The sequence below is a fragment of the Amblyomma americanum genome, chromosome 3 (assembly GCF_052857255.1).
Source record: "Amblyomma americanum isolate KBUSLIRL-KWMA chromosome 3, ASM5285725v1, whole genome shotgun sequence".
Classification (NCBI taxonomy): domain Eukaryota; kingdom Metazoa; phylum Arthropoda; class Arachnida; order Ixodida; family Ixodidae; genus Amblyomma; species Amblyomma americanum.
In genome coordinates, this window is record NC_135499.1 from 25,595,939 (window position 1) to 25,613,522 (window position 17,584).

At 46.7% G+C, this 17,584-nt stretch overlaps 3 protein-coding genes across 7 annotated transcripts in view; 1 reads left to right on the top strand and 2 right to left on the bottom strand.

The window, feature by feature from the left end:
* The window catches only part of LOC144124487 (tRNA (uracil-5-)-methyltransferase homolog B-like), a 221,962-nt gene extending 218,430 nt beyond the window's left edge, over positions 1–3,532 (bottom strand). For 3 of the 5 annotated variants that reach the window (XM_077657181.1, XM_077657182.1, XM_077657180.1), the window contains exon 1: positions 3,294–3,532. In XM_077657181.1, coding sequence (XP_077513307.1) covers positions 3,294–3,385 — 92 coding nt within the window. In that variant the 5' untranslated portion in view covers positions 3,386–3,532. The remainder of the gene's footprint in view (positions 1–3,293) is intronic. The other 2 variants (XM_077657179.1, XM_077657183.1) reach the window with 2 other exon arrangements.
* Positions 3,533–4,800: 1,268 nt separating this feature from the next.
* On the bottom strand, positions 4,801–8,040 carry LOC144124486 (uncharacterized). The gene has a single exon (XM_077657178.1). The coding sequence runs from the start codon at positions 7,794–7,796 to the stop codon at positions 5,301–5,303; it is 2,496 nt and encodes an 831-aa protein (XP_077513304.1). The 5' UTR covers positions 7,797–8,040; the 3' UTR covers positions 4,801–5,300.
* Positions 8,041–8,052: 12 nt separating this feature from the next.
* LOC144124488 (uncharacterized) lies at positions 8,053–12,977 on the top strand. The gene is made up of 5 exons (XM_077657184.1): positions 8,053–9,659; positions 10,164–10,310; positions 10,404–10,545; positions 10,658–10,855; positions 11,150–12,977. The coding sequence occupies exons 1-3, from the start codon at positions 9,444–9,446 to the stop codon at positions 10,527–10,529; spliced, it is 489 nt and encodes a 162-aa protein (XP_077513310.1). The 5' UTR covers positions 8,053–9,443; the 3' UTR covers positions 10,530–10,545; positions 10,658–10,855; positions 11,150–12,977.
* The last annotated feature ends 4,607 nt before the right edge of the window (positions 12,978–17,584 follow it).

Consider the following 17,584-nt stretch of genomic DNA (forward strand, 5'->3'; position numbering starts at 1 on the left):
TTTCTCCAAACGATGCTCATATTTCTCGCATTCAGCTTTCTCAGTCATGCTATAACAGCAGATGTTAACACAAAAACAATGCAAAAAAACTGCGACTAAAAGGACGAAACACACAACTTTTTGCATTGAAATACACAGCCGACTTCCGGGACAGGCCGTCCAACTTCTGGTGGCTTCACTCACGTTTGCCTTGAAACACAGGGATACCTGTATAAAACATTAGTGCGCCTAAAGTTTGAATACGCATAATCCAATCTGGGATCCAAGTCAAACTACACTGATCACTACACTCAAATCCATTCAAAACTAAGCAGCCTGTTACATCTTATTAAGAACTATTCCCACTATACCAGCATGACATCCATGAAAAGCACAGTCATTCCGCCGTACATATTGATACATGCCATTGTAAAAGAAGAAGTAGCGCATGTATCAGTAGAGGCAGAAGTTGGTTGCATCTCTCTCGCGTGCTCGGACAACTCTGGGAGCGCCGCAGTTTTTCACTATACACTATAAATGTTTTTTACTTTTTTTTTTTGCACAGAATACATCATCATAACCCTCTCTCAAATTATGTTTTTGCTCACCTTTTCTACATTTCATCCAGTTCTGATCATAAGTTTACCCATTTTCTGCACCCGTTCAAGGAGCGTAGCACTTTCGCATTCATTTTGCTAGTGCAGTGTGTGCCCTCTGCACTTCCATCTTCGTCTTGCAAAAGTGCCAAACTAGTGCAGCACGAGTTCTTGGCCGTCTTGCACTCGCCAAAGTGGAAGTGCAGCTGTAGTGCAGCAATACGGCGGCGCCCATGTGTAGGTCGGAGATGTGGAGAAGGTATGACAGTAGTTTTTTAATGAAATGATGGCAGTTCTTTCTTCAAAGGAGGAGGTGAGTAACTGTTCGAGGAGTCTTAAATGTAAACCTGCGGTCAAGTCGTGCTGCACGGGCATCATTTCAACGCAGGTCATCTGTGTGTAAGACTCAACTTTTTTTTTCCCCGGACAAGTTCCTAGGTTTGGTTCATAGTAACACTTTATTGCGATTTGCTGCTTAAAAATTCCTTACGTGGTTCGGGATATTGGTGATCATTGATGCCAGCGCCGCGCAGTTAGCTGTAATTTGGTAGCAACGACAAGGCTAGTAGACGAACAGCCCTGCTCTTGACCATTCGTTTTGAAAAAAGCCAGTGCCAAGTTGCACTTGAACTGCCTGCACTGGCGCTGCACACTGGCGGCACTGCCGCAGAACTCCACACAATTAGTGCAATGAGTGCAGCCAAATCGAAGACACCTATAGTCAGTGCTAGAACTAAAAAACCACCACAGACGACGACCTTCCTCCTTCCACCACAGCCGCCCTTTCAAAAATTGCGAATTTCAAGTCTGCTTTATTTTCCGCCATTTCGTGAACTTATTATAATTACTTCGCACAGTGTTTTGGTACTTACCTTTGCTTTCTACAGGGTCTTCCGTTTTTATGTGCCAGATTTCAAAAAAATTCCTGTGCGCAAAATTCTGGCCTAATAGAGAGCAAAGAGCGCTCACAAGGTAGAATATTATTGCCCAAGTTGTTTGAGATCTAAATAAACATCGGTACTTGCCTGTACTTGGTGGAATTGGCGAGAAACTTTTCAGCTACGAGTACAGTTCTTGCAGACTCGAGCCAAGCAGCCCATCTCACAGGCTGCGCCATCTGCCGGACAGCACGGCAAACGACGTCTCGGCTAGGTGGATGCGAGAAGCGCGCTCTCTTCGCAAATGGGGTTCGTCTGCCCGCCGGAATTAAGGTCACAAGGAACACCACTGCTTCTGCTACTAAATACCGCAGTTAAAATGTGATACCAACAGCACACACTAATAAGTCGTCGCTTGTGAGTTGCATGTTCATCTGGCAGATGGCGCAGCCTGTGAGACTGGCTGTTTGGCTCGCGTCTGGAAAAACTGTACTCGTAGCTGAAAGCAATTTCTCGCCACTTCCAACAAATACAGGCAAGTACCGATGTTCATTTAGATCAAGACCTACGGAACTAGAGACCTGCACATTTGGCGGGGTCCTATGGGATTGCGTGCGCCAATTTTCGTTAACTTTTTGGCCATTGAGGGCGCTTGGTTGACCTGTTTGTCTGTCATGATCATCATCATCATCTGCTTTCGACAAATGACTTCTCTCCTCTCACTGCCTCCTTATGCATTTGTCATGTCTTATTATTTTGAAACCTAGTAATGAACGATGCAAATACGACATTTCTTCAAATCCTAGCGGTGAATATTTTGTTTGCGCGCATGCCAGGCGTGAGACTTTCTGGCATCTTTGCTAGGCAATGGCCGAATGATGAATACTCACAACGTAGACAAATGACAAAACTATTACATCCTTGAAGTAAAACACTGATACCATCTTGATCAACAGGTTAATTGTAGTGCCAAGCCGCCCGTAGCTGCCGTTCCCTAGCGGCAAAAGGTATGAACTAGAACATGCGAACATGCGCACTGGAGCAGTGCGAAATGTGTAGGTCTCTAGTTCAGTAGGTCCTGATTTACATCTCAAACAACTTAAGCAAAAATATTCTACCTTGTGAGCGCTGTTTTCTCTCGATTAGGCGAGTATTTTGCACAGAGGAATTTTTTTAAATCCGACGCATAAGAACGAAAGTCCATGTATAATTTCTTCGCGTCTGGAAAGTGACAAAGAAATAAAAATGGGAATTCGACATAATGCAGCCCATATGAGGAAATTAATAATGAAAATAACTTTATAATGAGCGCTCACTTAGCAAAAAAACGACGCAGTAGGTGTCAACGAACCCAAGAGAGTCCTGCTTCCTTAATTACTTCTTGGCTAACTCTCATGTAAGGCGCTGCAAACTTGTTCGGAGCTGAGAGGGCCGCCCGTCCAATGGGTTGCTCGATGCCATTCGACCTGCGGGACTGGGATTCTCACCTCGCTTTGACCATGCTGTACAGCTAAACTTGTCTACCTCACCCTAGCTGCACTAGAGATACTGCGACGCTCGTAAGAAATCTAGCGGGACATCCCGCGTACTTGTGCCTTTCTACCTGTCAAGCGCAGCTGCTTTCAAGTGCGCAAGTGACACTCCAAGGCAGGGCTTTGCAATCTGCCCCTTTGCCTGTGGTCACTGTTTACGTGCGGATCAGTATGCTTAGCGCAGTGGAGCATATTAAGCTTTAAAATGTGCGCCAGCGCTAAACAATGGGTCTCTGTGTCAAAGCTGATGAGCAGCCCGAAATTCAGACAAGGTTCCCAAAGCGAAGCTCGCATTGCGGACTGCTTACCTACAGGACGCCGTGCGAAGCCATCGAGCGGCGCATTGCTGTGTCATCAGCTCACTTCTCATGAAGGCAGCCAGTTTGAAAACTGAACCCATGTTAACTCAAATGGGCCAGCACTTCTGAAATGCAGGAAAGGCTCCACGAAGGTAGCAGTAGCGCGTATGTCGCGCGGAAGCGCCAGTGGGTACAGTTCAGCAGCGTGTTGGAGCACGCGGGGTGCGGAGTACGAGCCGTGCATACCACGTGACCCTCGTTGCTTTGTTTTTTTTGTTTTACTTTTTATTTGTTGGGCATCCAGCGTCGACTTTGGCACACATTGAGGATTTGTTGGGAAATGCTTCTGACAAAGGAGGCTGGTCGATCAGATTCGCGGTTGCAGAGGGGCAGAGGGACCTTCCTCCATGCGGGCAGAGGTCAACGTTTTTAGAAGGTGGAAAAGAGCGGCGGCGCGCCAGGGATGCAGAGCTACTAGAAGGCTTTGTAGTGTCAAAATCGAGGCGTGTTTCTATGGGAGGCAATGAATCAAAAAAAAAAAAGCAGTCTGCCGAAAATGGCGCTGTGGTCGAATACTGGAGATGGAGTAATTATTTTTTTAAATGTTTGCAAACAAACGAGATGACGCTGCAGTCGCTAGCGGGCTCGCGGTAGGCAAAAGTATGGTGGCTAGAGGGGGAGGTGAGAGCATCGGCGGCCGCGGAGCGAAGCAGGCAATCATGCCAGCAGCGGCGGCGCTGCTGTCGTCACTTAGATCGCTTCGCTCACGGCGGGACGCGGGGAGCGGCTGCAATGCTCGCTGCCGAGCGCATGCATCCGCGGGTTTTGCAGAAAGAAAAGTTATATAAATATAGTCACTCCAAAATGAGCGGTTGACGATGACTCTTTAAATCTATTCACGGTAAATTGAGGTGAAACGACGTACTGTGCGATGGCTAGTATGGGCTACGTGCGCCGTTGCAGACGACCGCCGATAACAGCATAGGGGAGCGTTTGTATTTCGTCTCTACCCATAGGCAGCCGCCGCGGCGAGGATCGAACTCGCAACATCGTTATTAGCAGTGAGACGCTGTCGAGTGGGGCTCACTGCCCTTAGATCACACGCGCCAGAGTGGATCCGAAATGTTCTGTCGAACATGTGCTAATTAATGCTTTTTATCACCTACTGTTATGACCAGCTTGCTCCCAGTAGTATGGTCGATTCTAATCAAAGTCAAGCGCAATTTAGCACGTTATGTTTGAGGCTTCAAAGCTTTCCGAAAAAAAAAAGAAAACATCGCATTTAGGCAGAAAAGAGTTTATTTTAGTTTCGGAAACATGCGGCAAACCACGTGAAGATTTTGCAAACAAGCAACAGATACTCATAAAATAAGATTATAAGCTCAAGTAACACGTCGCATCTTGAGGAAGTGCATCCTCTGTCTCCTTGCCTGCATTGCCCGGTTTTGAGCTTTAACAAGGAAGTGCAGCCTTGTTAGTGTATAAAACTTAGACTGTTTGTCACATCTTCCCTGTGTTGAGGGCAGCCGACAAAGTTTAGGCTGTTTCGTGTCAGGCAAGAGATCAGATCAAGGTAGCTGTTTGCTTTTAGCTTGTTGTGACTAAAACAATAAGTGAACGAGTCTTCAACCTTCGCAACAAAGGCTTGGAGGTCCTCAGAGGGGTAAAGTAATCCACCCCTGTCAACTTCCTTCGTGAGGCAGGCTTCTTTAGGTGCCTCACACCCAGCAGGGAGCAGCAGTGCTCTTGAGCACTCTTCACATTTTGTCTTGCTAAGCATCTTGCGGGCAACATAGCCAGTGACATAATAAGTTATTCTTGAGTCACTTCTCGCAGTAGCTGTTGAAGTGTGGTCAGAAATCATATCGCATGAATTAAGGAGTTCATGTACCTCATTAAGGCATCCAATGTCCATCAGCTGATCAAGCTTTGACTGGGCTTCCTTTGAATTTTTGGATTTCCCTAAGAGGCTTTTGATTACGGCTGGTGACACATTTCCATTGCCTGGTGCTTTTGCTAAACTGCAAAAAGAGAGACAGTTTGCTGAAAGCAGGAATTGGGTGGGGGTCGGGTGGTCGTTACTTCCGACATTTGTCTTAAAATGCCAAAAATATTTTCTAGCGGGTCTTGGCTCAAACGTGCCGTTAGCAAATATTTATAACCCAACTTTCCTGTGATATAGTCAAGGATTGATATTGTACTGCTTAATGTGACACGTAGCCCCTCTGCAGTTCCTTGACTGATAAAGCCTAGCTTTACTTCTGCTTCCCAAGCATTTAGGTAGCGAAGAAAATTCTCCACCTCACCAAGAGCTTGCGATTTTGGACGCATAGCATCGCGGCTCCACCTTGATGTCATTGCAGAGATGAGCTTAGACATCCTACGTATAAACGATACTGTTGGTTCACTGCAGCCTTTGCCACACATACTTTCAATGTCATTTTTGTATGCCGACAGCCCCCTTAGGACCTCATCACTGAAAAAAGTGAAGGCATAATTTACTTTCATTTTTTCGAACCCATTGGGTTCTATGACCGCCTTTGTCACGTGAGGCATTGCTTGTAGTCTCACAACATTTCTGTTGTCGCACTTCCACGCCTCTTTCACCACATCGGGCCTCACTCTTCCTTCTGGTATCTGAAGGCCGGTCTTCACAACGCTGTTTCTGACACATTTCACCAAGTGCGGAAAATCCGACAGGAAATGTAGGCTTCTACTGTCATCTACTGGGTGCTTGACTTTGCACACAGTTTTTTTCTGGCTTCCTTTGATGCCGAACTGCCTCCACATACTTCGGTTCCACGAAGCACCATCTGTTGTCACAAAATTAACAAACAGGCCAGCTTTCTCAGCAGCTAATGTTGCATCCAAAATAATCTTTGAAAGGATATCAGCCTTCACGTTGCTGCGAGAACCAAATACTCCCAGTATTTGCTGGAACTGGCCGGAAAATGGCTGAAAAAGTACGACTAAGCCATGATCACATCTCTCCATGGTTTGGTCTGGAGAAGTGTAGGCCCCCAAATCAACGAAGCCCTCAATTAACCCACTGCTGGTGACCTTCAGATTCTCAGAGAGCTTCATCTCATCTATCAGGATTCCTCCGTGCCTCTCATATTCATCCATAGTTTTGGTTTTCTCCAAAACTGCGGCAAGCACATTTTCATTGAATCCAAAGCTGCTTTTATAGTTCTTCATGTATTTAAGCAAGCAGCTCTTGCTAGGAAGCACCATTATTTTGTGCCTCCGAATATGCTCATAGAGCTTCGGGCTTTTGAGCCGCATCAAAATACACTCAAGTATCCACTGTTGGCTGTAGCGCATGCCTTGGGTCCCCTTCCTATTTGATGCTTTGAAGCATGCTCGCACTTGTTCTTGCTGCTTTTCAGGCAGTCCAGTGAGCCTGTCTTCGATTTTTGATGACGAAATGGCAGCATTTTCGTCTTTCATCCTTGAAAGAACTCCCTCTAGGCTACCCACCTTTCCCCTTTCACGCCGTAACTGCTGGTCACGTCTCATCAGCTTTTTTGCAGCGCTGAAGGCAGGGGTCACTTTTGCGTTCCTTCTTTTATACGATGCCTGATTCAAAAGCAGCTTCCTCAGGTATCTGCACTGAATGCACGCCCTTTCATCCAGCGATGCGCCTGAGCAGGTTTTGCTGTGGACATTATTCCCGTGCATTCTGTACTTTGCTTGAGACAAGCTTTGATATTTTTCCTCCAAAAGGTTTTTCTCAAAACCGCAGCATGCGTTCATGTTATCTACTGAGTAAAGCAGCTTTTCTACAGACTCGGCATCTGGCAGGTCCTCTTTTTTCAAGCACACACCTTGCACAAATACTGAACAGTGGTAATGAGTGTCCTCTGCAGAACATAACACCAGCTTCTTGAAGCACGCACCTTCTCTAGCCTGCGCGAAAACGCTAAATGCCACAGTCCTCGGGGCTCCTTCGAGATGACTTTTGGACCAGTACTTGCTGAGTAGCTTCTCGCTAAGTAGGTAGTCCAGTTTGTCCAGGGAGCATTTATCGTAGTCTACTGCGTCGTCCGCTGTTGCGTCGCTGGTGCCTTCGTCACTTGACAAAGCCATGTCACGCTGCGCGCCGTCGTCTACCTTCCTTTTTTTCCCCACTACCTCTCCTCTTGACGTCCTTGACAGACGCTTTTGCGGGAGCTTCTTTGATAAGTAATGAGGCGTGTTGGGAAAGATTGTAGGTACAGCATCTTCGCTGAGACACGGTCGGCCGCGGGGAATCTTGACAACACCACCATTCACGATATGCGTATAGTCCCGCACGATAAATCTCGGTTCAAAGTGCAACTCACACAGCACTGAAGTTTTCTCGAGAGGTCTGTCCGCTCGTGGAATTGCTCGCTGCCACGCCTTGAACCTTTCTTCATCAATTGGTGCACTGAAAACTGATGCTTTCTTGTCTTTCTTCCTCGAGGAAACGTACCCACTCGCGCATCCCGGTGCAAAGCAATGAGTCTGGCGCTTCGAAGGCCTATCCATCGTCGATCATGTCATGACAACAATTCAACGTTAACAAGAACAGTAACGACAGAAATCCAGGAACACGTCTTCGAGCAAGCTGGCACAACACACGACCGAGATTCTTCCGCTGCTCGCAGTGCTGCTGCTGAAAACAGGCAAAACAGGCATCTAACAAGCCACACGAGCGCCACCTGTCGCTAGGATGAACTACTGCGTCGGCGGGCGCAATGCGCCGCCCACCGCGTTGCTCTCACCTCCCCGTCTAGCCACCATAGCAAAAGCATGGCAAAAGGCCCTCTGCAGCAATGCTCAGTTCACATTCGCAGCTCCGCTCGGGAGGTGGCTATAGTGTCGGTCGCGGGAACTAGTGGCGCTGCAGTCGATCTTTTCTACATCGTCTGCTGTCGCGGGAGTTTCGCTCGCTGCAGTTACGACAGGCTAGTCAGATTTTCAAGCTTGGTTTTCGTGTGACGGTGCTGTTAGTGTTGTGAAAACGTGTTTGTGGTGAAATATGTGCACTTGGTGACTTCAAGCGACAGGTAAACATGCCATCCTGCTTTGCGCCCGGCTTCACAAGTGGTTACAGAAACGATGCCACCGGTCATCATTTTTTCAAACAGCCTTGCGATGAAAGCGCATTTAAAAGGTGGGAGCAGGTGTTGCATCGCAAGGACAGACGGCTCTCTCACACGTCTAAGATATGTGAGTGTCATTTTGAGCATGAAGATATTATCAAGGAGTGCAAGCACGTTGTGAACGGGCAAGAGGTCCGAATTCCCCGTGGGAACTGGGCGCTAGCGCCCGGTGCCGTCCCTCGACTCCTTCCCGGCCTTCCAGACCGATTCTCAAAGCCAAAAATTGCAAAATACAGGCGAAAGTCATCAAAAAAAAAACGCGTGTTGTCATGCAGACTGATAAGTGTGAAGATCCTTGCAGCGACAGTACGTCCTACTCAGACGAGCCTTGCGTAGAGGCAGTCATCCCGAATGACCCTCTTTCCCGCTCGGCGGTGCTACGTCGACTGCACTGACGATTGGTGACCTGGCGACTGTGACTCTGCCAACTACGGACATGCGTCATGAAGGTGTGCGCAGTTTTCTACTGCAGAAAGCTAGCGGCATGCCGTCTGGTGATTCCAAAGGCTGCTGTCGTTGAAGAAGATTGTAGCTGCTTCGTGAACAAGCTGCACAAGCAGCTTTTTTAATCTGTAGCTTCTGTCACTGGCCTTGAAAACATTTTGATGGAAACAGATGGCTTCAATATATGTGCAGGAGTAAATACAAATCTTGATAAACAGCCGACGAAGTCGGAAGCTGTTCATCACAAACACTGTTATGTTTTTTCGAAGCAGCTATAGTCTGTGCGCGTTGATTGCGTTTGCGAAGACAGGTGCGCGCGAGGAAGAAGACGGCAGCACCTAAGAAGGGCAGCAGAACTTGAAGAGGAAAGCTTGCCGAGCAACATACAATATTGACGGCTTTGTCGATTACGGTGTCGAGATTTCAGAAGCAAGCACAGAGCTTGCGGACCATGCTCTTGTTCTTATGTTTGTGCCTGTGCTTGAAAACTGGGTGCAAGCTATAGCGACCTTTGCCACGAAAGGAGCTGCACCTGGAAGCATTTTGGCGCAACTTGTGTTGGAGGCAGTTATCCAACTGCACAAGTATGGAGCGATCGACTGTCATATCGGTGGTCAGCGACGGTGCTGGAAGTAATCGTTCAATGTGGCAGCACATGGAAATCAGTGGCAACATTGCATCTCCTTGTCACAAGATTCAACATCCTTGTCTACCTGAGGGGAAGTACCTTCATTTTATGTGTGACATTCCTCACATCGTAAAATTGGTGCGGAACCTTCTGCTCAAGCACAGATATTGCCAGGTATGCATGAAGTATCGCACTTTCATTAATAATACGTCAACTTAAGTAGAGAAACCAATTTTTTGGTTGAATGTTTTTTTTATTCGGAATGGTGCGCAAGACACTAGTATATATAAGCCATGACATGGCATTCACCTACGCCAGCTCAATAATCTGTGATTGTTTTTTTTTTCTCTCATGCTGTTTCGGTTTCAACAGCCGAACAAGCCGACGATCTGAACGTAAAAGTTTATGTGAATTAATAGACGAAGTATAGCAACCATACTAAAGTTTTTCTAAGCCTCGACCTCAACGCGTCTGTTACGTCACAGCCGTCGTTCGACTGTTGAAAACGAAAACCGAAACAGCATATTGTTGGCGCAATCCTTACGGCTGTCCATGTTTTCTAATGTGCAGCATATGCAGCACATCATACCAAACAAGTAACTCACGAATAAAATTGGGGGTCACTGCCCTTTTAAGGTAATGAGGTGAAAATCTGTATTTCTTCAACTATACTTCCAGGCTGGAGACTACAGTATTGACTTCAGTCACTATCAACTGCGCTTCGAGACGGAGAGGAAGAATCACCTAAATAGGTCGTCTATAAACTGCGCTCATGTGCAACCGACGAACCTGCAGAGAATGAACGTGCGGCGGCTTGCTGTGCAGGTTAGCTACGAGGGGAACTACAAAAAGATTTATAAATATTTCAACGCGTTCACTGTTGGGAATAGTGTCATAAAACATATACTTTCCCTACAGCTCTTCAGCCGGAGCACTGCCATTGGCCTGCAGGTCTACAGGGCAGAAGCCTTCACGAGAAGAATGAACGATCTTTTCGATGCACTGAACAGAAAACACCCTGCGGAAGGGATCCAAGTGAATTAACTCGCCGAAGATTAAGGTACTCTTCCTTAATGTGATGTCAGTCGGAGCGCTCTGAGTTGCTTTTCGTCGTGATATACACTTTTGCTTCTCAGGGGATTGACTCAGTAATCATTGATTTCTTCGGGCAGGTCATCAAGGACTTCCTCCATCTACTTGACGAAACAGAGCACAACCACCAACATCAAAACTTGCTCCTATTTGCTTCACAGCAAACGACAGAATCTCTACGAGTGACCTTGCTGTCGGCTTTAGACTTAATTGAGGAGCTGCACAAAGCAGGCGTGCCTTATTTGCTGACGGCCAAGCTGAACCAAGATCCCTTGGAGGTAACACACGCGTGCATAATGATGAAATGGTGAACATAGCACAATTTTCTTGAAGTAGCAGAGTATAAACCAATGGGCACTGGAACTCCCTTCGACATTCTGCGGACGTTCTGAATGTCCGTAAGACATCCATATGAGTTTTAATGCTCACTGGGTAAGCGGAGGCCTGTTCTAAAGAGCGCAATTTTCTTGAAGCAGCAGCGTATAAGCGGCAGCCTGTTCTAAAGAAAATTTAGTTGCAAATGGGTGCAATTACTAACAAACTTTTCGCCTGCTTTCTTCTTTTTTTTTCAGAGATTCTTTGGCATTGTTCGCTCTTTTCACGGCGATGATGACGACATCCCACGATCATACAGTTCAGCCAGATTTATAGGCTTCTGTCCCTGTTCACTCCTGTGACGAATGCAGTGAAAGGAAACTGTTCTGGAGCCGCTGAAGGTGTCCTCGTGTCGTTGCATGACAACCTCGGAGAAAAGACAAAGGCTGCTGCGGAGCTCAGGAATGCTGTGGAAGAAAAGCTGCGCAAGAAGCTTCTTAGCATCCGCTATCTTTCGGGTGAAAGTGATGACCTGGGCGACCATGGATATGAAAGAGCCGGACCAGAAGAAATGGCTGTCTATTACTTAGCAGGATATGTGCATATGAATTGATAACTAAGGCAATGTATTGTAAGGATTGCCAGGTCACGCTGGCGGCTGCTCCTGAACACGCCAGCTCAAGTAATGTTGTTCAGAGGCACTTGACTGACCTGAGGTCGTTCAAGCCAGAATGCCTTCGCGATCCGTCGCTAAGGCTGTACACAGTCATAAAGAAGATGGAGAGCATTGTTCACAAAGCCCTTGAGAATCGCGTTGTATTTGGTGACCTGTTCTGGGAGGTACTAGACAGGCTTGAAGAGTCATCTGTTCCTACAGTCAGTTCTGATCTTCACTGCTAAGAAGTCACTGCTAAAGTGATCAAGTTTTACGTTATCATCAGGATGCACTTTTTTCCAGGAAAATGAACTCTCAAGTGTTGGTAGCTGCTCAATTGCAGTCAGCGAGAAAGAGAGCAAAACTGATTTCAGCACCCATAAATGAAACGATTTTTGCAGCAAGACGTTTTTGTTTATCTTTTAATGGAGGCGTTTGACATTTAAATAAATTTCTCAAGAGCTCGATAAATTAGTTGTTTTTTTAAAAATGGTGCAGTTGAACCAACAAAAAGCCGTAAAATGACTACAATAAAATATTTAAACAAGTTTGCCTTTCCTTGTTCATATAAAGTTCAATTATCCGAACCTAATGAACACAAGAAACAGGCGAGGTTCAGCAAGGTTTGTTTTGATGTACGGGGTATTATAAAACATGCATGCCCCATGCCTTTTGGCGTAACCTGGAGTCTCTTTAGTAAAGTGTGCACCATCGCCACCTCCTGTCTTCTCCGGCGGTCAGATCTCGTTGGTGTTCCATACAGGAGACGAGGCAGAAGGGAGACGACACTCGCGCGGAGTGCAGCGCATGCCTTCTGTACCGCTGCCTGTTAAGATGCGAATTCTGTTTGAATACAACGGAAGATCTGTAACAGACTCCGTTCCGAAAGGTTTAATCTGCTTGCAACGAAGCACCAAAGCATACATACATGGAAGAGCTTTATGCAAGAGACATGTGGGATAAGTCGCACTCGGAGAGCACTAACAGAGTATTGTGCAAGGTGATGATAGTAAGGAGAAACGTTGGAATGCGGTTTGCTTGCGTACAGCTTTGGAAATATTAAAAATTCAGGCCATATTCTGTAAAACAAAAAAATGACAATCAGTGTATCTGCACAATTACAAGCATGTGAGATTATTAAGCAACCTGCCACTGCAAAGTTACAGCTGGTTTCATAGTTGACAGTCATTTAACTTCAGCAGTTATGTTTGTGAATGCCTGCTTTTTATTTCTGCCATAAATTCACTGATGTTACTGTTGTACACACTAGACAAAGGTATCATAGCTTGTAAATAATGTCTCAGTCATACACAATATAGCATTCAATACTTTGCACATCTTTTCACACACTCAAAGAATGCACATGAAAAAAAAAATAGAAACAGTACCAAGACCTCTGCTCTCATTTGTTGAACACCTAATTGGGCAGCCTTGATGCAGTACTGAGGGAAACTTGGGAAAAAAACACATGTTCAACATAGTATCAATACAGTGATTTTGCATTAACAATGTTGGAATAAATGTTCGATGTCACTCTTCATCATACTTGTTATCTATAGCAGGACTGTGCATTTGGTGCAGATCCCTTCAGAAATAGCATCCCTCATAGCCTGTGCCACTCTGGGATGTTAAACCCCACAAAACCAAAAAAATAGAACCTTCAGAAATGCACATGAGCATCTGTGTAAAAGCTGAAATGTGCAACTGCTTTGCATTTAGGTTTCTTTAACGCGAATAAATGTTTGAGTACCTGCTGAGCACTTCAGTGATCTTAGCTTCGGAAACATTTTCTGCACTGAACATTGCACTGGGGAAGAGTTGTTGCATTACACATACAAGGTGTATTTTAAGGAACTTCAACAAAAGGATTCTTATTTCTTCTACTACAATCAACAGACATATTTACCTTGCGTGTCATGCATCATTGCCATTTATCTGACATAAGGCGCGACAAGAGATCTTTGCAAGGTAATGGAACGCAGTCCTGAATTTTACACTGCGATACTACTTTATAAACACGCACATTGGCCAGGTTCATTCCTACAATGCAATGGTGAAGCTACCCCACCACTGTCGCTGTATCAACAGTTGTTGAACGCCAACTTTTGATAATGTAAAATCAGGAGTATTTAAGGGAATATGCAATGTGGCTAGTTGGAACAGCTGGTACTCTGTATTTTGTAATAAATTTTCGGCGTGTGTAGGACCCCCAGGTATCAAAATTATTGAAGAATCCTCTTCTGCAGCGTGCTGCATAACCCAAGTGCGACTTTGGCTTGTAAAAATTTATTATTATTATTTTATTCGTGTTTCCTTCATTCCTTGCTTTGCACTAAATAATTGTCATTAAGTTGCGGTGCAGACAAAGGGAGATAATCGAGGGGCTCATTATGACATATACACTGACAGTTCATTAACTTTGGATTCCTTCATGTATATGTCGCTAAGTTGATTAGTGCAATTGCAAATGGTTGTTATTGATGCTGAAACAAGATTTGCTTTGTAAGCAGTGCTCAAACATATGCCCCTCTTGCCTTCTCTGTTATCCTTCTAGCCTCCTCTCTCAGTCTGAGTGTCACATATTTCTTCAAAACGAACTTGATCACTCCAATTACATGTGCTGGGCTCTGTTTGTAATGTTCTACTTCTAATTCAAGCCCTGCTCATGTCGTTGGCAGAACTGCTGGAAGGACTGTGGCCAAGCGGTCAACGTTTTTGTGCCCTTGGTCATCACTGCAGCGGAAAATCTTTTAAAAAAAAAAACGACAGTGCCGTTATGAATTTTTCAGAGAACAATACTCACACATAAAGCACGATGGCGGCATTCTGCGGAAACTCTGTGCACGAGCGAGACAAAGCGGTAGATAGCGAGGCGCGGAGCCACAGCGCGCTGCGTGCTTACGGCATCTACTGAGCAACTGACAGGCGAGCGTGTATAAGCGGACGGTTCTGTTCTCTGTATTATCTTATTTGTTATCTGTGTTCTTATGCTTTTGAGCGAAGGCGGACTTACTCGCCCGGCCGACTTCTATGGTAGTTTCGGGTGTCGCTCTGAACGCTGCCGACGGGTCCAGATTCTTGTGTGCGATCGATCGACCGCCGTGCGCGCAAGAGATACGATCGGCCAACGTGCGCACGGGAAACGACTTGCGTGTGCAGCGCTTTCCTGGCACAGAATCAGACATCCAAAACCAACACCAGCAGTGAAAGCAACGTTCGTGCGAAAGACTGCGAACCGAGCGGCGGGAGTGAATGAGTCCAAAGTGCGAAGAGTTGCTAGAACGCACGGTCGAAAAAGAGGGAGACCGCTCTCAGTGGACTATGCAAGGGAGTGCCTTGAGCAGACACATGGGGTGGAGAGGTGTGTAATGCAGCGCGTATTGGGCGTATGAAACTGCCGTATCTTAATTCTGTCCCGCAGTCTACGCCGTAAGTAGTAATAAACTAGCATACGTAGGTAACCTACAGCTGCTACAGCAGACGAAACGAAAACGAAACTTTCCCAAGTTTTCTTGTACACGTTTGCATATTTGAAACAACAAAAAGAGTTTGGTGTAATGCTCAAACATCTTCTTGGATGTTTAAAGTTTTAGAAGTTTATATTTAATGTAGCTATATTGAAAATATTCGCTTAATTTTCAGTAGCGCAAACAACTAATAAGTACAGGCAACTATGGGAGTAGCAAGATGGCGCTGCCCGAGTGTATGACAACCTCCTCTCCGCGCTTTACCCCCCTGCTCCCAGGTCTTGAGGTCCTCTAGGCCGCGCGGGGGAGGGTCCGCCGGGCAGAGGGAGAGGATGTGGAGGGAAGAGGCGAATGGTTCTGGGCACAAGGTGCAGGCAGGAGTGGGGAAGGAGGGGTGATAGTGGGCTAGGGTCAAGGGTGAGGGGAGTGCGTGTGTCTGTAGTTTGCGCCAGAGTGTTGCGTGTTTGTTATCTAGGGAGGGGTGGGGCGGGGGGTAGAGCTGGCGCGAGGCTCTGTAGGCCTGCGTCATCTCGCTGAACGAGTGCATTCGCTCCCTCGCGAATCCCCGATCCGAGGCCACCTGAACCCGGTTTAAAGAACCTCGGGCTAAAAGGTTGGCGGCCTCGTTTCCGGGATTCCCTGACGGGACCGTTAAGGGTTAATAAATGATGATGATGATGATGATGATGATTCCCGGAGTGCGCAGGTACCCATATAAGCTCTACATGGCGGGGTGGGGGTGCATCGGGCGAGCCCAATATGCCAAAAGCAGGGACGTGGACTCGGCCTCGCGCAAAATTTAGAATTGCAGTTTTAGAGTCTGTTAAAATGTACTGGGCTTCCGTGCGGGTGATGGCAATTGCGATGGCGGCTTCCTCTGCAGCCTCTGGGGTGGTGTCAGGGGGGAGAGGTAGTGTGAGGAGGGCGGATGAAGAGCAGTTCACCACGGCTGCGGTTGCTTCGTCACCCGTGCAGGTGGCGTCCACCCATACGGCGTCCGGCTCGGAGCCGTACACTCAGTGGAGTGCCTTTGCACGGGCTCTGCGGCGCTGCTCATGGTGGGAGGGGTGCATATCGAACAGAAAAAACTATGAAAAATCCTAGTTACTGCTCCTCTATTTTATTTTTGGTGTTGTGCCCAGCCGATAGATGGCGAAAGCAGTTCTTCAACGCGAAATAATCGGCTGCTGCACAGAGAGGAGAAACGAAACCATGTGACTTTCAAACTAATCGTCCGTGTCATCACTGACGCTACGAGTGACTGCTGCTCTACGACAGAAAAAAGTTGAGTTTTGACTTGTATTGTTTGGATCAACGCGCTACGTTTACACTCACCGCGTACCTTATCCGTTCAAACGTGCTGCATGTCAGATGGCAACTTCTGGACCGGGAGACTTTGAGGAAGGTGTGCCAAGCAAAAAGAAAGCGAAGGCATACGACCAAAAATATTTGACAAAAGGGGAGGCGAATCCAAAGTACAGAGGCTGGTTGTCAGCCAGTAAAAAAGGGCCCTTGTTCTTTTCCTGCAAAGCATGCAGATCCGATTACAAAGGGGGAAAATCCGAAATCGACCGCCACGTACCTTGCGAGCTCCAAGCACAAAAAAAAAAGCGCTGCATGCTTGCAATCGACCCGCGCGCTGACATCCATGCCTTCAATAAGTGGGCAAACGCAAGTAGACAAATCTGTCAAAGAGGCTGAAATAAGACTTGCGGCGTTTATCACGGAACACAATCTAGCCTTTAATGCCATGGGGCATTTAGTTGATGTTGTCAAAGCATCGTGTGACGACTCGCAGATTGCAAAGAACTTAAGTTGCCGCCGGACAAAGTGCGCTGCCATCATAAAGAATGTGCTTGAAGAGGAGAGTCGCGAAGAGCTCTGTGAGCTTTTGCGCGCGCAAACAGAAGTTCTCCCTTCTAGTCGACGAATCCACTGACAAGGCAACGGTGAAGCATCTGTCCCTCGTCGCCCGAGTAATGAACGTCGACGGCGGCATAATGGATGCGTTTTTGGACTTAGTGCCACTCAGTGATGCGACTGCCAGCTCTCTCTACACTAGCCTGAAGGCAGTGTTCAGTGCTGCGGAAATTCCGTACGACAAAAATTTGATTGGTTTTGCGGCTGACGGAGCGAACGTGATGATGGGTGCACATCATTCCGTCGCGTCGCTGCTACAGGCAGACATTCCAGGCCTCTTCATTATGAAGTGCGTTTGTCATTCGTTCCATCTGTGCGCCTCGTATGCATGTAAAACACTTCAGAGAGGAGTTGAGGATCTGGCACGCGATGTTTTCAACTACTTTTTGTCGCCGAAGCAGACATCTGCCTTCCAAGAATTCCAGAAGCTTGAAGAGGTGAAACCACACAAGCTGTTGCACCCAAGCCAAACAAGGGGGCTGTCTCTACAAGTTGTTGTGACACGCTTACTTGAGCAGATGTCTGCCCTGATTTTGTTTTTCAAAAAAGCCGCCACTGATGACCGCCTGCTTGCTGCAGAAGCCATTCTGGAAAAACTGATTGACCCGTCAACGAAACTCTACCTCGAGTTCCTTGAGTATGTCCTAGTG